Source organism: Spermophilus citellus (assembly GCF_964194105.1).
Source record: "Spermophilus citellus genome assembly, chromosome: 10".
NCBI lineage: Eukaryota > Metazoa > Chordata > Mammalia > Rodentia > Sciuridae > Spermophilus > Spermophilus citellus.
In genome coordinates, this window is record NC_138197.1 from 24,992,338 (window position 1) to 25,010,032 (window position 17,695).

The 17,695-nt window shown below is 44.4% G+C and overlaps 1 protein-coding gene across 2 annotated transcripts in view; it reads left to right on the forward strand.

Annotated features, from left to right (window-relative positions):
* IQSEC3 (IQ motif and Sec7 domain ArfGEF 3) overlaps positions 1-17,695 on the forward strand; it is a gene marked incomplete at both ends in the record, with an annotated part of 103,443 nt that overhangs the window by 16,747 nt on the left and 69,001 nt on the right. For both annotated transcript variants that reach the window (XM_081310908.1, XM_081310907.1), the window contains one exon: positions 16,861-16,944. In XM_081310908.1, coding sequence (XP_081167034.1) covers positions 16,861-16,944 — 84 coding nt within the window. The remainder of the gene's footprint in view (positions 1-16,860; positions 16,945-17,695) is intronic.

Below are 17,695 nucleotides of genomic sequence, written 5' to 3' on the forward strand. Positions count from 1 at the left end.
TGAAATATTATGCACTGCTATACAGAAGGGAGGAGAGTAGAGAGAGAGAGCTGAGTGTGTTATTGTTACTTAGGGATGGAAATTTTTATTTAGGCTCCTCAAGGGCAGGAGTCATGTATACACTCACTTAACAGGTATTATTGAACACCTCCTGCTAACAGCACTGCTGTCCGCACAGAGGATTCATTGTGAACAAATCAAAGACCCTGCTATCATAGAGCTCTGACTCAAGAGAAGACAGGCACGAAACAAGTAAATTTGCACATATGTAATCTAAATTCAAAGGATTGAAAGGAAAAGAAGGGGATGAGCCAAAGGAAGGTTTTTGTTGTTGTCATTGTTTGGGCAGTGTTCAGAATGGAACCCAGGGCCTCACACATGCTAGGCAGGTGCTCTACCCCTGAGTTATGTATACCCCAGTTCAGGAGGGTTGTTTTGATAGGCAAGACCTTGCTTAGGAGATGACACTGCTGCAGAGAGATTAAATAAAACAGGCAGTAGAGGGGACCGAAGCTAAGTGCACTGACTGCCAGAACCACACTGCCTGGCTTGAATTGAAACAAGTAACCTTTTCCATGGGGAAAGCATTCCGGGAAAGGGCCCTAGGCCGGAAGAAAAGTATGTGTCAAAGAACCCAGAAAGGAAGGGGTGGCCAAGAGGGGACCCAGAAAGGGAGACAGTGAGAGGGGGGGAGAGGAAATGGGGTTGGGAGGGGCTTTCTGGAGGAGTGTCTGGGTGAGATATGTCAAATGGGTGGAGACCCTGAGCAAAGGAATGATGTCATCTACTGCTACAGAAAACTATTCAGGGGCTTGAAGGGCAGAAAAAGGAGACTAGCGCACCAGAGACAGCCCCAGAAAAAAATTCATAATCATTCCATATTCACTCATTTATTCAAACTTTCTTTAAATATCCATGTACTTAATTTTTGCTATGTGTTAGGCATTTATGTACTTTATTATCTCATTTATTGACACAATCTTGATGGGATGATATCATTATTCCTATGTCATAGAAGTAGTAACTGAGGCTCAGAGAAGTTAAGGTGACCCACCTAAGGTCACACAACCAAAGTGCTATATTCAGGAGTCACATGAGAGCCGTAGCCTCTTATACCCTGTCTCCACTCTAGGGGGAGTCCCCTGTGGTGCAGAAAGTGCTTCCCCCAAGCAAAGTATAGTCTGGGATATATACCAGTATTCAGGGACAAAAAGGATGGTGGCACTGTGCCCATACAACAGTTGTTCATGTTGTTGCAGCTCTGAACTTGGCCCTTGGCCCACTCATCTCTGTCATGCAAGGCAGTACTAGGCTAGAGGGCTGGCAGAATGCCACCCACATGTAGCCACAGGATGGATGGTTGGCAGGTCACTGTGGGGCATCGAATCCCTCCAGGGCCCACATGGTCAGAAGGGTTCACATATGGGACGAAACATCCTTGGCCTCAGCTCTGTATGTGTGTGTGCACACACACGCAGTGTTGTATGTGAAAAAATATATGTTTGTGTTTCTGTATCTGCACATTCAAGAGTGAGTGTGTGTGTATGCACATGTCTGAACATGTATGTGTGCCTACATATGCATACATACGTTTGGAGAGTTTATATTTAATGTAAGACTGGGAGTTCATTTAGGACCTATGGGAGTACACTGAATGTGTGCTTGACATTAGATATGTATGTTAAGAAATGTATGTGTGGATGTGTTGGGCACAAAGGGGCACGTGTGTATGCTTGTATGTATGAATCTTTGCACACCCAATTGGGTGCATGTATGCTGAGTGTTAGAGTTCAGCTGATTTATCAGGAGCAAACAGGTTTTTTGGTAAGTGTGTGAGTTGGGTGGATGCCATGAGCGGAGTCAGTGTCGGGAGGTCAGTGGAAGTTATGGGATGGAGTTGGCTGAATGAGGTTTGATTTCTGTCGAATTTTAAGAGGCTGAATGTGCTATTAAGGGCAGGATCAAGGCTCTTGTGTTCACAACTGAGAGGCCACCTCTGCTACAGATGCTGGGGGAGCAGGTATAGTGAGTGTGGGAGCCAGAGGCAGGTGCAGCAGTGAAAGGGGAATGGGGGTCATCAGACTTCACTTAGCCTTAGTTTCCCATCGCTCAAATGGCATTAATATAATAATAATGATAGTAATTAATAGAAATGTTACGAATTATCTTATTATACTATATTATTATACAGAAGATTCTCCTTAGGCTTTTCAAAAGTGTCTTGTAAATGAGAAACTCTGTAAAGGTACAATCATTATTCACCCTCACTGGGTTTCCTCACCTTTCCTGGTAAAGCAGTGCGGCCCACATTCGGCTAAGGGTGGGTTAGTGCACAGTGTAGACGTGCTGTGTGCTGCTCTGGCCTTGAGTAGTCAAGACTTGGTGAGAAGCGGCCTCTGGGGCTGGCATGGGCCTGATGGCCTTGATGTGTCCTCTCAAGCCAGTTTCACTCAACAGCCAGGCTGAAGTCTGCCAGGTAATAAAGAGGTCTCTTGTGAAAGAAACTGGCAAGATGTAGTGATGGCCCAGCTCCGTAATTCATGCTGTGCTGCCCAGTCTGGCACCAGAATCCCTCCTGGCTCCCTACACAGAGTGCTGGGGTTCAGAAAAACTCGCTTGGGTTTGGACAACTACATGGCTCCAGGCTTGCTGGGCAGGAAGGAGAGTAAAGCATGGAGCTGGAGGGCTGGGATGGAGCTAGTTTCCTAATGGTTCTTAGGCTGGGCTGGGTGGTGAGTATGGAAGGAGGAAGGGGTGGGGTCCCCTGACACATTCAGGTTACAGATGGGGTTTCCTCCCCAGAGACTGCCAAGCTGATGCCAAGGCTGTGTGATACTGAACAAGTATCTTAGTCTCTCTGAGTCTCCTCTTCCATAAAATGAGGATTACAATGAGGTGATGTGTGAAAGGTGCTTACACACTGCTTTGAGCATAAGGATGAGTAGGTCTGTGTCTCTGTGGTATGTTTTTTGTTTGCATGCAGGCGAGTGTTTCATGTATGTGCATGTCTGATTCTCCATTTCCCCCCAGCACCCTCAGGAATAGGAACTTATTTATGCATTCTGTCTACAAACAGTATTGGCTCTATGCCACATGCCAGGCCATGTCTTGTACTAGATGTAAAGATGCATTGGTCACAGAAGTGTTCTGGAAAACTCATGCCAGTATAGAGAGATATAACATGCATATAAACAGTGATCCAGCATAGAAAAATTTGATGTTGCAGCCTGTTAGTGCATCAGGGACACCACCAATGGAGCTCAGAGGTGAGTGCTTCTGGCCCAGGTGGGGACAGAGGCCCGCAGAGCTTGGGATAGGCCCAAGGACAAACTAGGGAAGACTTTCCAGGAGAGACACCAAGCCCTGGTCCTACAGGTAGCCAGAATCTGGACATTTGGAGTTTGGAGGAGCCTGGAATCTCTGACTGAGGCTTCCATCATCCTTGGTCTGTTTCTTAACTGTAAATTGGGGATATAGATCTAGGCTCTGCTGTTCCCACATCCTTGTTGCAAGACTTTTGAGTTTGCAGCTGCAGGGCTGGGAAAAGTAATTGAGTATGGTTGAGTCTGGAAGCAAAAAGTGCAAACTAATTGGTCCAGGCACAGTACTAAACGCTTTAGATACATTAGCTCATTTACTTGTTATAGAGACCCTTTGAGGTTGATGATGATGATGATGATGATGATGATGATGATGATGATATGCTATTAGTATCCTATTTTATAGGTAAGGAAACTCAGATTCAGCCAGGTCAAGCTACTAAACAGAAAGTGAACTTTGAACTTTGGACTGCTGGAGCCCATATGAGGGCACAGTTGGGTACAGACATTTTCTTCTATGCTTGCCTTGTGCTACACTTTGTGCTAAGCACCAAAAGTGTTATCTTGTTTGACTTCCACAATAGCATGATGATGTCACTTCTTTGATGACCTCCCCTTTTCAGAAGAAAGTGAGACTGAAGAAGCTCAGATAATCTGCCTGTGAATCCACAATCATTGCAGTGGGAAGATGAAGCCTGAATGCAGGCTGTCCTGAGTCCACAGCCTGCTGGTTTCCTGGGAACCATGCCATTTCCTGTTTTTTGAGAAGAGCCTTCAGTGAAATTCCTTCCACAGAGATTTTTGTGGCTCCTCCACACACTCCAAAAGGGGGCACTCCTAGGACCAGAGACACACAACCACAATATGCTATGAAAACTGTAATGTACCATCACAATACTCAGTGTCATACAGCCACCCCCAATTCAAAATACAGATAAGCATCAGTTTTGCTAATAAATCTGCAATTTGGGCAGGACTCATTTGGGATAGTTCCTTTGTGCTCTACCTGGCATGAGCTAGAGTGGCCTGGCTAAGGCTGACCAGACTCATCTTCAGGATGGTCACCAAATGGCTGGCAGGTTGTGTTGATTGTTGGTGGCTTTCCACATAATTCTCTCCATTCTCCCAGAATGGTGACTGATTTCCTCGAAAAAAAAAAAATAGAAGGAGGAAAACTAGGGCAGATCACTTTTCTGGAAGTCAAGGGAAGAGGTGTTTCAGGAAGGAGGCTTTGGCTAACAAAAACTGTAGGGAAATCAAATTAATTAGGAACTTGGGTCTGGCAATCAGGAAGACATTGTGGACCTCCCTGGGGAAAGTTCTGCTGGGGTCTGGGGGAAGAACCCAGGTAATGGCCAGTTGGCAGGAGATAAAGGTGAAGGGAAACTCATGCAAGCAGTAACTCTTTCTGGAAGTGGCTGAAGAAGGAAGCAGAGAGTTATAATCAGGGGAGAAGAGTTGCAGGAAAATAATGTGTTTTTTAGAATGATTTGAGCAGGTTTACATGCTTATGAGAATAACAATATTGAAGAGGGAGGAGATGGGATGAAAACAGGATGAAGCATGAAAAGGACATGAACACCTCTCTCTCAAGGTCAAAGGGAGAGAAGCAAGAGTGGCCCTAAGTCAGACATATGAATAACAGCTTCCACTTATTAAGCTAAGTTGTACTGTAAGCGCTTTATGTGTTTTAACTCGTTTCATCTCATACGACCCTTTAAAGACGTGGTTCAGACGTGGTTTCTCCCCATCAAAACTCATATCAAAGCTTGGTTTCCAATGAAACAGTATTGAATGGAAGTGAGACCTTTAAGAGGTAGAGCCCAGTGTGTGTGTGGGGGTCATGTCCACCCTTCTAAAGGAATTAATGCTGGTCTCAGAGGACTGGATTAGATCCCATGAGAGCAGATTAGCTTCTGAGGAGCTGGTTATTATAAAAAAGTTATTTTGGCCCCTTCCTGCTCTCTGGCCCTCTCTCTCACTATGTGAGCTATATCTTGCATGCACTCTTGCCACATGATGGCATTCACCATCTTTGACTGTAGTTAAGGAGGCCCTCACCAGAACTGGTGCAATGTTATTTGCACTTTCAGTCACCAGAGTCATGAGTCAAATTAACTTCTTTTCTTTATACATTACCCAGCAACAGAAATTTTATCATAGTGACTCAAAATGTGAAACAGACCCCTTTTGAAATTAAAAATTCCAATCAAGGGATGGGAGGTGAGGAGGGAGGGAGGGAGGGAGGAAGTGCTGAAAAGTGATATTGACCATATTATTATACTGTTATATTGTGTGCATGTGCAAATATATAGCAACAAATTCCATCAATTTGTAAAAGGATAATTCATCAACAAAAAAATGTGGGGGGGGGGGATTTATTCCCTGTGTACTTGAAAATTCAGAAAAAAATTTTAAAACTCTAAATTATTTTAACTTCTAAACTTTTTCATACTGAGGATAGAGGTCAAGGGGCTTTCCCCTGTCCCTCACAGGTTTTCTGGGGAACCTAAGACTGTGACATGTTTCTAATTAATATAATCTAGCTAAATCTTTGTATGTATATCACCTGGCCTTTTATTTTTTTCTTTAAATCAAATGGCTTCTGTGGGATTGGCAGAGAAGCAATCTAGTTTCTAGCAATCTAGAAGCAACTAGATTGATTCTCCCGAGTTTGATCAAACTGCATAAAATTCATGTTTCCTTCTTTCCATCATTTACGTATTTCTTATGCAGGCAGCTGAATTCAGCTAGCTGGGATCCAGGCAGTTTCCCTGGCTGGGCTGCTGGTAACAAATGGACATCCATTTCGTCCTCATACAACCCTTTGAGAAGTTTAAATGTGATTTGTCCCTGTCAAAACTCATGTCAAAGCTTGATTCCCTGGGTACCAGTTTTGAAAGGTATGGACCTTCCATCCCATTTTACAGATGGGAAATGGAGGCAGAATTTGTACAGAGGAGTTAGGAAGGATTACTCAAGCAGGCTTCCTACAAGCAGTGAGGAAAGGAGGAGCAGAACAATGAACCTGGCTGGACAACCCTGTCCTGAAATCAACAGGCTGACATTTTCTGTTGTATGCATTCCAGCTGCTGGAACAGCTATAAACATGTACCTTATTAAGTGTCAGATTGCACCACTGAGCAAAGGAAATCCTGACCTGAAGGAGGAGATGGGGGACCCAGGAGAAGAAAGTCAAGAAGGTATCCTGGTAGGGCTCTGTTTGCAAGCAAGCTGTGGTTGCTGAGTTCCTCAGTGGCAGAGACTAATAACATCAACAATCATCATTATAAGATTTTGCATCTGTACAGGGTTTATTATGTTTTTCTCAAGGCAGTTTCACATTTGCAGTCTTACTGAATCCCACAACTCAACAAGATAAACAAAGTGAGACAGAAACCTCTTTTACCATGACCTTCCTCTCCTGAGGCAGAGCAACAGAATGGGGCCAGGTCTCCATCTTCAGCTCAGAGCTATTTCTGACACACCTCCCGGGGACCCTCTCTCAGCCCAGGCCCTGTTTCCCCCATTCATCCATCCACATCCCCAATTTTCTCATTGTCCTAGTTTCTGGCCCCCTGCACTCCGTTGGCTCAGTGATGAGCCATCTGGTCTCTGAAAATACAATCTAGCCGTTGAAAGAAGGAAAAACACAATGTCTTTCTGCTGCTTGGAAGGGGGTTAATAATTAGGTGATCTGGGGGTAACGGGTGGAGGGAAGTTAAGAAAAAAAACTGATTCTAAATCCTCTTGAAGTAATAAGAACTAAGGAGGAAAAGAAAAAGATTTTGGTCTTTTTGCTTTTCAGTCAGTTGTATTAAAGTAAAATGACAAACAATAAAAGTCACCCATTTTCAGGGTATAATGTGATGAGGTCTGATGGATGTCTGCAGCCACGTAACCACTATCTTAATCAAGATGTAGAACATTTCCATCACCCCAAATGAACCCTGATTCCCTTTTGCCATTAATCCTTCCCCTCCCAAACTGCTAAAACTTACTTTCTGTCACTATAATTTTGCCTTTTCTAGAACATCATATAAATGCAGTCTTTTGTGTCTAAATCCCTTTATTTAGTATAATACTTATGAAATTCATCCATGCTGGAGTATGTATTCATTGCTGAATAGTACACATTTCATTGTATGGATATACTGCAATTTGCTTATCTATTTGCCAGATGACGGACATTTAAGTTGTTGCGTTTGTTTTCCTACTCTGAACATTTGCTGCTGTGAAGAGTTTTGGGTCATTATGTTTGAATTAATATTGAGTAAATACCTAGGAATGCAATTGCAGGTGCATATTGCAAGTGTGTGGCCTAACTTCATATGAAAACGCCAGGCTATTTTTCAAATTGTTGCACCATTTTGCATTCCCACAGAAGTATAGGAGAGTTCCAGGTGCTTCACACCCTTGTCAACACTTGGTGTTGTCAGACTTAAATTTTAGTTCCTCTAGAGGATGTGCAAAGGGATTTCACTGTGGGTTTTAATTTGCATGATGACTAATGGAACTGAATATCTTCTCACGTGTTTATTTTTCTTTGATGAAGTGTCTGTTCAAATTTGCTGTACATTTTCCTATCAGGTTGCCTTTTCATATTAGGTTATAAGAGTTATTCATTTTTCTTATTAGTGCCTTTCAAAGAGAAAATTTGATATTTAAAAATTTTCCTGAAGTCTAGTTCTATTTATTTATAATTTTTTGCAGTGCCAGAAACAGAACCCAAGGATTTGTACATGCTAGGCAAGCATTCTACCACTATGTCCCCAGCCCTAATTCTGGCAATTTTTTTTCTTTTATAGTTTGTGCTTTTTGGTCTTAAGAAATATTTGCCTGCCCTAAAGTCACAGAGTATCTCCTATGTTTTCTTTGAGAAGTTTTATCTGTTATTTTAGGTTTATGATATATTTTGTATTCATTTTTTATATTGTACAAGGCAAGGACTGAAGTCCTTTTTTTTGGCATATGGATATACAATTGTTTCAGCACTATTTGTTAAAAATATTCACATTCCCTTTGAATTATCTTGGCACTCTTACCAGAAATCAATTGATGACCTATGTGCTGATCTGTATGTAACCTCTGTATTTGCTTCAATCAGTCCATATGTTTATTCTCATGACAATACCACACTGTCTTTTTTTTTTTTTTTTTTTTTTTTGGTGGTGGTGGTGGTGCTGGAAATAGAACTAGGTCCTCATGCATGTTAGGCAAATGCTCTGCCACTGAGCTACACCCCTAGCACCACACCATCTTAATTAAGGCAGATCTATTTTAAGTCCTGAGGGCACATTGTGTTAATTCTATAAGTTGTTGGTTTTTTCCAAAGTTATTTTGGCTAGTCAGTCCCCCGTATCCCTAGGAAGAGGAGAATCTTCTGAAAAAAATAAAGATCTGTTTCTTCCTATTTATCATGTTTAGATTAGAGAAGCTTCCTGGAGGAGGTGAGAAAATTAAGAGAAAAGTTAAAAGAAAGCAATTCATTTTCTAGGCTTTACCCTCCAGTGAGAATGGTGTTAAGGGTGGGGCATGGGAATATGATGGGAAGTGAAGTGATTTTAGGGTTTCTCCCTTTCCCTGGAATTCAAGGCAGCTCCTTTAGAGAGTTTCCCTGGAGGTTTCCTTTCAAAGTCTGGGGGGAAAGTCTTCTTGCTTGGTGAAGCAAGTCTCCAGTTTGGTGAAAGGGTGGGAGGGATCCTCCTTCAAAGTGCCCCACAGAGATTCCTGGGTTTTCTTCCTGTATGTTCCTGCAGACAGTCCCTTTTCCAACCTCTCTGCCAGTTCCCCCACTGCACTCCTGCACACATCCTCAGGTCTAAACCATGCCACTATTTTTATGGCCATGCAGTGGAATCCTGAGTCTCAAACTAAATACAGATGTGGGCGGTCAGAGGTTTATAGCCTCTCATAATTTTGAGAACCTGGCACCAGTAAAGCTTTCATGATGTCCCTTCTCCTTCCAACCAATCGGCTGGCCCCTTCAGCCCCACTTCTTTTCCCAGCAGTGCCCTCTCTCAGCTGTCTCCTTCTTCAGAAGCAGGGTCCTCCTCTCACTCAGCCTCAGCTTTCCTCATCCTTGGGTTCCCGCCATTGCTTCTTAGCAGATCCTTCGCTCCTGTCTTGCTTGGCTGATGCCTTCAAATTCCCAGAGCCAGCCACTCTGGGGCCCAGGAACCTGGAGCTTTCTGCTCTGCTCTTCTCTGACTCCCAAATCCTCCAAGCTCCTCCCCCACCCAGCCTCACAGCACAACCAGGGACCCACAACCTGTGAAAATCCTCAATATCAGTCCTCACATCCAGGTGTCGCCACCTCTATCCATGGAGCAGTCCAAACAACCCACTCAGACTCATCACTTTGGGAGACCTGGGATGGCTGAAGCCGGGGAGGACCAAATGTGCCCAAAGACATGGGCCCTGGAATTAAGGGTCCAAGGAAGAATTGATTTTGTTCTGGATCCTACAGCCTGGCTCATTTGGCATTCCAAGAGCCAAGGACTAAGAATGTGTCATATTCCTTTTCAGGAAGGGTCCCTTTCATTGCCAATTTCTAGTGTCCTTCAGCCCCAGAACTCCTTGGGCCGTGAGCCCCTCACATTTCAATGTAAATGATGCATGGGAACTGTGTGACAGGGTGGCTTGGAGAAGCCCCTCCCAGGCTCTTTTTGTCAGGCAGGTTGAGGGCTGTATGATTCCAAGGCCTGGCTCACATTCCTGATGTCCCCCTACCACCACCCAAAGTGTGATGATTGTGCTCGGACCTATGGGGATCATTCTCCTTTCTTTACGTTTCTGGTAGCAGCTACTCCTTGGTACTCAGTGGTAGAGCCCCCCTGGGTTCAATCCCCGGTACCCCCCCCCAAAAAAAAATTCAACATCCAACAAAACTTCCACATCTTCCTCATCACACTAGAGGTGAGGGAACTGAGGCACAGTGAGTTTGTGAACCACTGATAAAATATCAAGCATTAACCCACATTACCTCACTTCTTATGGGAACACTTTGCGGTGTGTGTTATCATCCCCTTTTGTACAAATGAGAAAGTAAAAACTCGGAGGAATTAAGTGACTTGGGCAAAGTCACATGGCTAGTTAATAACAGAGCTAAACCTGGCAGAGGGCAGACTGATTTCCAGGATTATGCCCATTACTCCTCTTCAAAAGGTTTCATAGCCAGTGGACATTCATGTCTTCATTCTCTAAACCTGGAGTGGGAGTCCCCAGTACCCAGCTCAGTGCCTTGGTGCTCAGCGCATTGACAAAGGTCAAAGTCCTTGTTTGAGTGAAGCTGTAGAGGAGGCTACATTTAGAGTGTGGACTAAGGGATCGGGCCTCATTTGTACTTCTCTGCCGGAGTCTACAGTTTTTCTTGACACTGCACTCAAGCCTCAGTCTGAATCTCTAGTCTCACTCTTCCTATCCTCCCTGGAAGTTGCCACCACAACAGATGGACACTGGACATCGGAGAACGGGAAGGAGCCCAGAGGACAGGAGGAAGGACCCAGGGTTCCTGGGGTGGCAACAGCCTAGGGCTGGTGGACCCTCTAGCCTGTCCTGTCCATGTTCGAGGCCGGGGGCCATGGGTACAAGCTGTCTGTCTACAGAAACTAGAGTAAGCCTTTCTCCCCACAGGAGGGCCGGCCTGAGGTCTTGCCACTGTCCGACTCCAGACAGGCTTATGGAATGGATACCACATGCCCCAGTTCCCCACATATGGATCACAACCCCTGCGTGTGTTCATTTAAGTCCCTTATCTTTCAAATCTTCAGTTTTCTCACCAGTCGAACTAGAATAATAGCAACATCTGTACCCTGCAGGGCTTTTAAGGGGAGCAAATACGCAGAAAATGGAACAGTGCATCATGAAGTTAAAGGCCACGCAGGTGAACCTTTCATTCATTCACTTTCCTGATCCAGCTCTTTCCTTCCATCAGTTCAAATGACAGAAAGGAAGACAGAATTCTTTCTTCTACTAGTGATGTTTCCTACATCCCCGAAATCAAGCACTGCTGCATTTTATGAGCACCCAGAGGCAGAAATGTTCCCTCAATATAGCAAGAACCAGTGGCTCACAGAACTTCCTGACAGAACATGTTCTACCCACTTGATTCATCACTAAAGCAGATGATGACATGCAACATCTCTGCATCCCCATTTCATTGTGGTGGAAACTGAGGCCTGGTGCAGAGTGAAAGAGGGTCCCAAGAGTCCAAGCAAATCCTCAAGATGCTGGACATTTAAGCAGAGTACCAAGAAGCCTCTGCTACCAGAGAAGTAAAGAAAGGAGAAAAGTCCCCATTTGGGTGGAGACATCAGGAATGTGAGCCAGGCCTTGGAATCATACAGCCCTCAACCTGCCTGACAAAAAGAGCCTGGGAGGGGCTTCTCCAAGCCACCCTGTCACACAGTTCCCATGCATCATTTACATTGAAATGTGAGGGGCTCACGGCCCAAGGAGTTCTGGGGCTGAAGGACACTAGAAACTGGCAATGAAAGGGACCCTTCCTGAAAAAGAATATGACATATTCTTAGTCCTTGGCTCTTGGAATGCCAAATGAGCCAGGCTGTAGGATCCAGAACAAAATCAATTCTTCCTTGGACCCTTAATTCCAGGGTCCATGTCTTTGGGCACATTTGGTCCTCCCCGGCTTCAGCCATCCCAGGTCTCCCAAAGTGATGAGTCTGAGTGGGTTGTTTGGACTGCTCCGTGGATAGAGGTGGCGACACCTGGATGTGAGGACTGATATTGAGGATTTTCACAGGTTGTGGGTCCCTGGTTGTGCTGTGAGGCTGGGTGGGGGAGGAGCTTGGAGGATTTGGGAGTCAGAGAAGAGCAGAGCAGAAAGCTCCAGGTTCCTGGGCCCCAGAGTGGCTGGCTCTGGGAATTTGAAGGCATCAGCCAAGCAAGACAGGAGCGAAGGATCTGCGAAGAAGCAGTGGAGACCCTTTTAATTTTGAGACAGGTTCTCATTAAGTTGCCAAAGGTGATCTCAAACTTGAGATCCTTCTGCCTCAGCCTCCCATGTAGATCACAGGCATGCACCACTGCACCTGGCTGATGTCAGGGATTTGTGAGAATAGTAAGTTACTATCTGTAAAGTGCTTCAAACCATATTTGCCATGTAGTAAACACTATAAAGTTCTAAGACACAATCGATGTTTTCCTTCTCATTTTATCATCTGTATCAAATAAACTTCAGACTTTGTAGTTCCCGTTTTTCCACTGATGTCCTCTTTCTGCTCTAGGATCCATCCATCCAGGACACCACACTGCAGTTGCCATGTCTCCTTGGTCTCTCCTGGTCTGTGACAATTTCTGTCTCTTTGTCGCTTTCATGCTCTTAACAGTTTGAAGAGTATCAGTCAGGTGTTTTATGGACTATCCCCAGTTTAGAACTTAAATTGTCTGCTAGTTTTCCCCGTTAGACTGTGGCTAGGGGTTTGGAGAGGATTACCCAGAAGGAAAGTGCCTTTCTCATCACAACTCCAAATTGATTTTTATGGGAAAGAATTCTTTGGCTCCCTCTGTTTGGCTTTCCCTCAGGGTGGAGGAAAGGGAAGTCTGCATGGTTGAAGGACAGCTTCAGCCAAACTGAGCTAAGACCTGCCCAGTCAGGGGACTTGGACCATGACCTGGGGCAGGGGAGGTGGTTAGAGGCAGACTGAGCAGGATCAGAAATTCAGCACGGGCCAAACCCCAGGAGAAGGCCAGGGGGTCCTAGGGGAGCCCCTTGGCCGGGCTAAGGAGGCTCAAGGAATAGGTTGTGGACAGAGGAGCCAGAGGGTAAGAACCAGGAGGTGAGCCCTTCTTGGCTGGACTGTCCTGAGGGGCCCCACTGGCAGAAACCCCAACAAAGATATTGCCCCTTCAGCTCTGCCAGCCTGAGCCTAGGGTGCAGAAAGGTCAGGATCCTTCAGGCCTATGTTGCTCACTGTATGGGCCAATGCAGCCAAAGACTGGGGGTGGAGGGAAGTCCCTTGGAACCTGCCCTGCATGTCTGGATAGAGAAGCAGCACAGCCCTGGAAGGAAGCCTCTGGGAAATGCAGGGAGGATCAGAGCAGAGTGCCCCCAGGCACCTCTGTGCCAGCAGGGGACTGTCTCTTTGGGCTTGCCTTCCAGAACTGCCAGCGCTGTGGGCTGGCAACCAAGCTGCGTTTGTACTCTTGATGACTTTTGTCAGGAATCCCAAACCTGTCCTGGATACAGGCAGAGCTGGCGGCCTGGAACTGGGGGTATGGGGAGGTATGCCATTCACCTACCAGGGTTCATCTGCCCCTCCACTGTTTGGGCTCTGAGCTCTTCTGGTTCTTGCACTTGTCTCCTCTTCTTCCCCTTTCTTCAGGCCAGAAAGCCTTGGGTGCTAACACAAGACCTTTTGGTTTCAGACAATTCTCCAGGGTCTCCGATTTGCCCCAGGAACCCATGGATGGAGAAGGGAGATGGGGGAAGGACAGACTAGCAGACAACTCTAGGCCTATTCTCCATACCGGGTCTCAGGTTTCTCATCTGTAAAACGAGGGATCGGAATCAGTTACTTTTATTGTATTATTATTATTATTATATTAGTATTATTATTATTATAGTGCTGGGATGGAACCCAGGGCCTGGTGCATGCTAAGCACATGCTCTACCACTGAACCACATCCCCAACTCTTGCTCTTTTGAAATTTCATATTAATTGCATTAATGATTAATCTGTGGTCTATAGATTACATATAATCTATAATCCAAATAATCTATTAAAGTAATAAAAGTCCAAGATAAAAAATTGCTCATGATCCCATTCTGAAATGACATGAATATTTGTGTTGGTTTCTGATGATTTCTAGTTCTTGTCCAGGTACATATTCAATTTTAATGTATTTCATAAATAGGAATTTATATTTAACATTTCTGTTAACATTACACAGAACACTGTTTTTTCTTTTGTTTTTCCTACCTCAACCTTCTTTTATTCCCACTCTCCTCCTGCTGCAAAGTTCACAGTTTAGTTTGTACTCATAAAATATAATGTACTGATATAGTACCCATATCACACATAGAATTCACATTTGAGGGGAGAGGGGTCGTGACCTATTTTACAAAATTGAGACCATGCTACATACATTTTTCTGCAAACTGTTTTCCTCATTTAGTCATATGTTGTAGAAATCCATTCAGGCCAAGATAGAGTGCTAACTGATGCCCTTTGATAAGTGCATAATTCCATAAGATGAAGCTATTGCAATTGATTCAATCATTCTGTGATTGATGGGGACTTGGGTTTTTTCTAGCTGTTTCTTCTTCCCAACTAAAAACAATGCTTCCGTAAACATTTTGAATAATAATACCTCTAGGAACAGTTACTTGCATTTCTACAAGTATGAAATACCATGGGTGGGATTGCTGGATAAGACTGCATAAGACTCACCAGTGTCCTTTTCCCCCAAAACAAGAATAAAAATCTACACAAGTAGTGCATGAAAGCCTCTGTCTCCCCACATCCTCACCAGCACTGGTAGTTAGCAGTCATTTTAATGATTGCCAGCCTGCTTGATGAGCAATGGCATCTCAGTGCTATTTTAATTTGCATTTTCCTGTTTACTAGCAACCTGGAGCATCTTTCTTTGTATTTATTGGCTTTCCAGATTTCCTCTTCTATCCATAGCTATTCACACCATTTGCTCATTTTTTTTTTCTTCTGGGTTTGTCTTTGCATTATGAATGTGTTGGAGCTCAATGTAGGAATGTTTAACTTGCCTTTTGTGGGATATAATGCAAATATATTTTCCCAGTCTATTATTTTTCGTTCAACTTAGTAGGGAATCTTTTTCCATACATGATGTTCTCATTTTATTTAGTCAGATATGTGTCTTTTTCTTTGATATGTGTATGTGTGTGTGTGTGTGTGTGTGTGTGTGTGTGTGTGTGTGTGTGTTTGTGGTACTGAGAATGAAACCCAGGGCCTCACATATGCTAGGCCAGTGCTCTACCACAAAGCAACATCCCCAGTTCTTTTTATTTTATTTTGAGGCAGGGTCTTGCAATGTTGCTGAAGCTGGCTTCAAACTTGCCATCTTCCTAAGTAGGTGGGATTATAGGCATGTACCACTGTGCTGGGCTAGATATGTGTATCATTCTTAATGACTTTTCAAATTCCTGTTTTGTTCTTAAAATCTCCCCAACATATACACTATATTCCTAAATTTCCTTTTGAATTTTTCCTTGCTTTATTTTTTTTTTCTCATTTAAACAAAATCTCTCTGGAATTTATTTTGTTGAATTAAAATATGCTCCAATTTTACTTTTTTTCCAGGAGGATAGCCAAATTTAATGTTTCCAATCTCCAAGCCTAGGGGATCCTAGGAGGTAGCTAGGCAGCTACTAATATTGGGGTTGAGGGTGGGGCGTCTGGGAACTGATGTCAGACTCCCTGTCCCCCAACTACGGAGCTATTCTACATTTGCTGTTTTACAAAATGGGCTTCCAATAAAGATCTGATTTGGACAAGGTGTTCTTAAGCCTTAAGGAAGTCTGAAAACCCCTTTCAGATGATCTTTGGGGATCCTCCCAGGCTTGACACTCTCTGACTCCATAATACTCAGGATATCAACCATTTAGTAAAGAAGAGGAGGTGACAGGTCAATGGAACTTTATCCAGCAGTGACTTCAGCATTAACTCCTGAGTTGGCTCCAGGTGGATATCATACAGCACTTCAGAAACAGATGAGACCTTGAAAAATCATCTAGTCTAGTGCCTCTCAATCTTGGCTGCCTTTAGAATCATCTGGGAGTTTATAAAAAGTCCTGGTGCCCTGGGCCCCTGCCAGACTACATGATTCAGAATCTCTGAAAATCATTGGAAAATTATTTTTTAAATCTCCTGGTGAGTCTTATGCAGCTAGGGTTGAGAACGACTTCTGTAGTTCAACCCTCTGAATTCAATAGTAAATATATTGAGAGCCAGAAAAAGTGAATTCATATCACACAGCTGGCCAGCTATAGAGATGGTACTAGAACTAGGATTTCCATCTCCTGAGTTGGCCTTCCCATCTACATCAAACAAATCCCCCATCAACACCTTGGACTTTCCAACAGACAACACAAAGGGCTCTGAGCGCTATGTACAGTTGCATACGAATCAGTATATTCTGGGTGAATAGGCGTAAAGGACTTAGTGGGGAACAGGGTGGTAAAGAACTAACTATGATAAAAGATTGAGCAAGGGACATGGAAAATCCAGGGGTAGGAGCCCACTGCAGGGATGGAGGTGTGGAATAAGGCAGAGTGAGTTGACCAGGTAGGTCAGGGAGGCTCTGTGCAGGAGGTGGCATTTGAATAGGGCCTGTGGGTGACTGAAAAAGACTTGGATGGACAGAGAGTCAATGCCAACATTTCCCCGGAACAGCATTTGGCTGCCTTGGTATTACACAGAGGCTCAAAAGCCAGGGAGGGGGAGCAGCAAGGATTCCAGGCAGGAATGCCTTAGTGTAGGGGGATCTAAGGTCCAGCCTGTCTCAGCCCTGCTCTGACCTTCTCCCTCTGCTCTGCCCACAGGAATGAAACCGTGCTGCATCAATTCTGCTGCCCAGCCGCTGACACCGAGCAGAAGCCCTCCTGCTCTGACCTCGCCTCCCAAAGGTGGGACATGGTGGCCCTTCCTTCCTTCCCCACCCCATCTCTTTTCCTCTCAGAGCAGAGCACACAGCACAGTGCTGTTTGGCCTCCTCTTGAGTCTTGTGTGGTTGTTTGTTTGTTTTTATCTCCTTCCCCATCCTTCCATTTCTCATTCTTTCCTCTGAACCCAGATGAGTCATTCCCAATTTTTAAGATCATTACACCCTGCCATTCAAATTCCAAACCTATGCTCCTTCCTTCTAAACAGGTTGCATAAAGTTCAATTTTGCTAAACATCAAGGGATCTGACTTTGATTTTATATATAGATATGTATTTCACATGGCAGTGAGTCTGAATGTAGTGGGTACTTAACTCTTCAACAGCGCCTGCCCATCCTCTATAACAAAGATTTTTTATTTTTCTTTCTAATCTTTCTCCTTCCATAAAGGAGCCAAGGTCACTGACTAATTTTAGGGATTTCTCAACCCTCAGGGAGTTGGTGACAACCTGGGAAGGAAGGGGGAGTGTTGACAAGGCAGGGTTGATGTCACTACCCGGAGCTCTGGTCTTCATTTTTTCTGGGTCATTCCTGCTCCTGGGTCTCCTGTCTCCCTTCCTTGTAGCACATCATGCCCTCATGCCCAGTCCTCCCTCCATGTTCCTCTCCATCTCTCTACCCCTGTGTTTCTCCATCTCTCCTTTTCTCTGCCCAAGTCAGTGCCCCTTTCCATTGCACTTTGATCTACTCTCAGTCTCTTTAACTTTGTTTTGGTC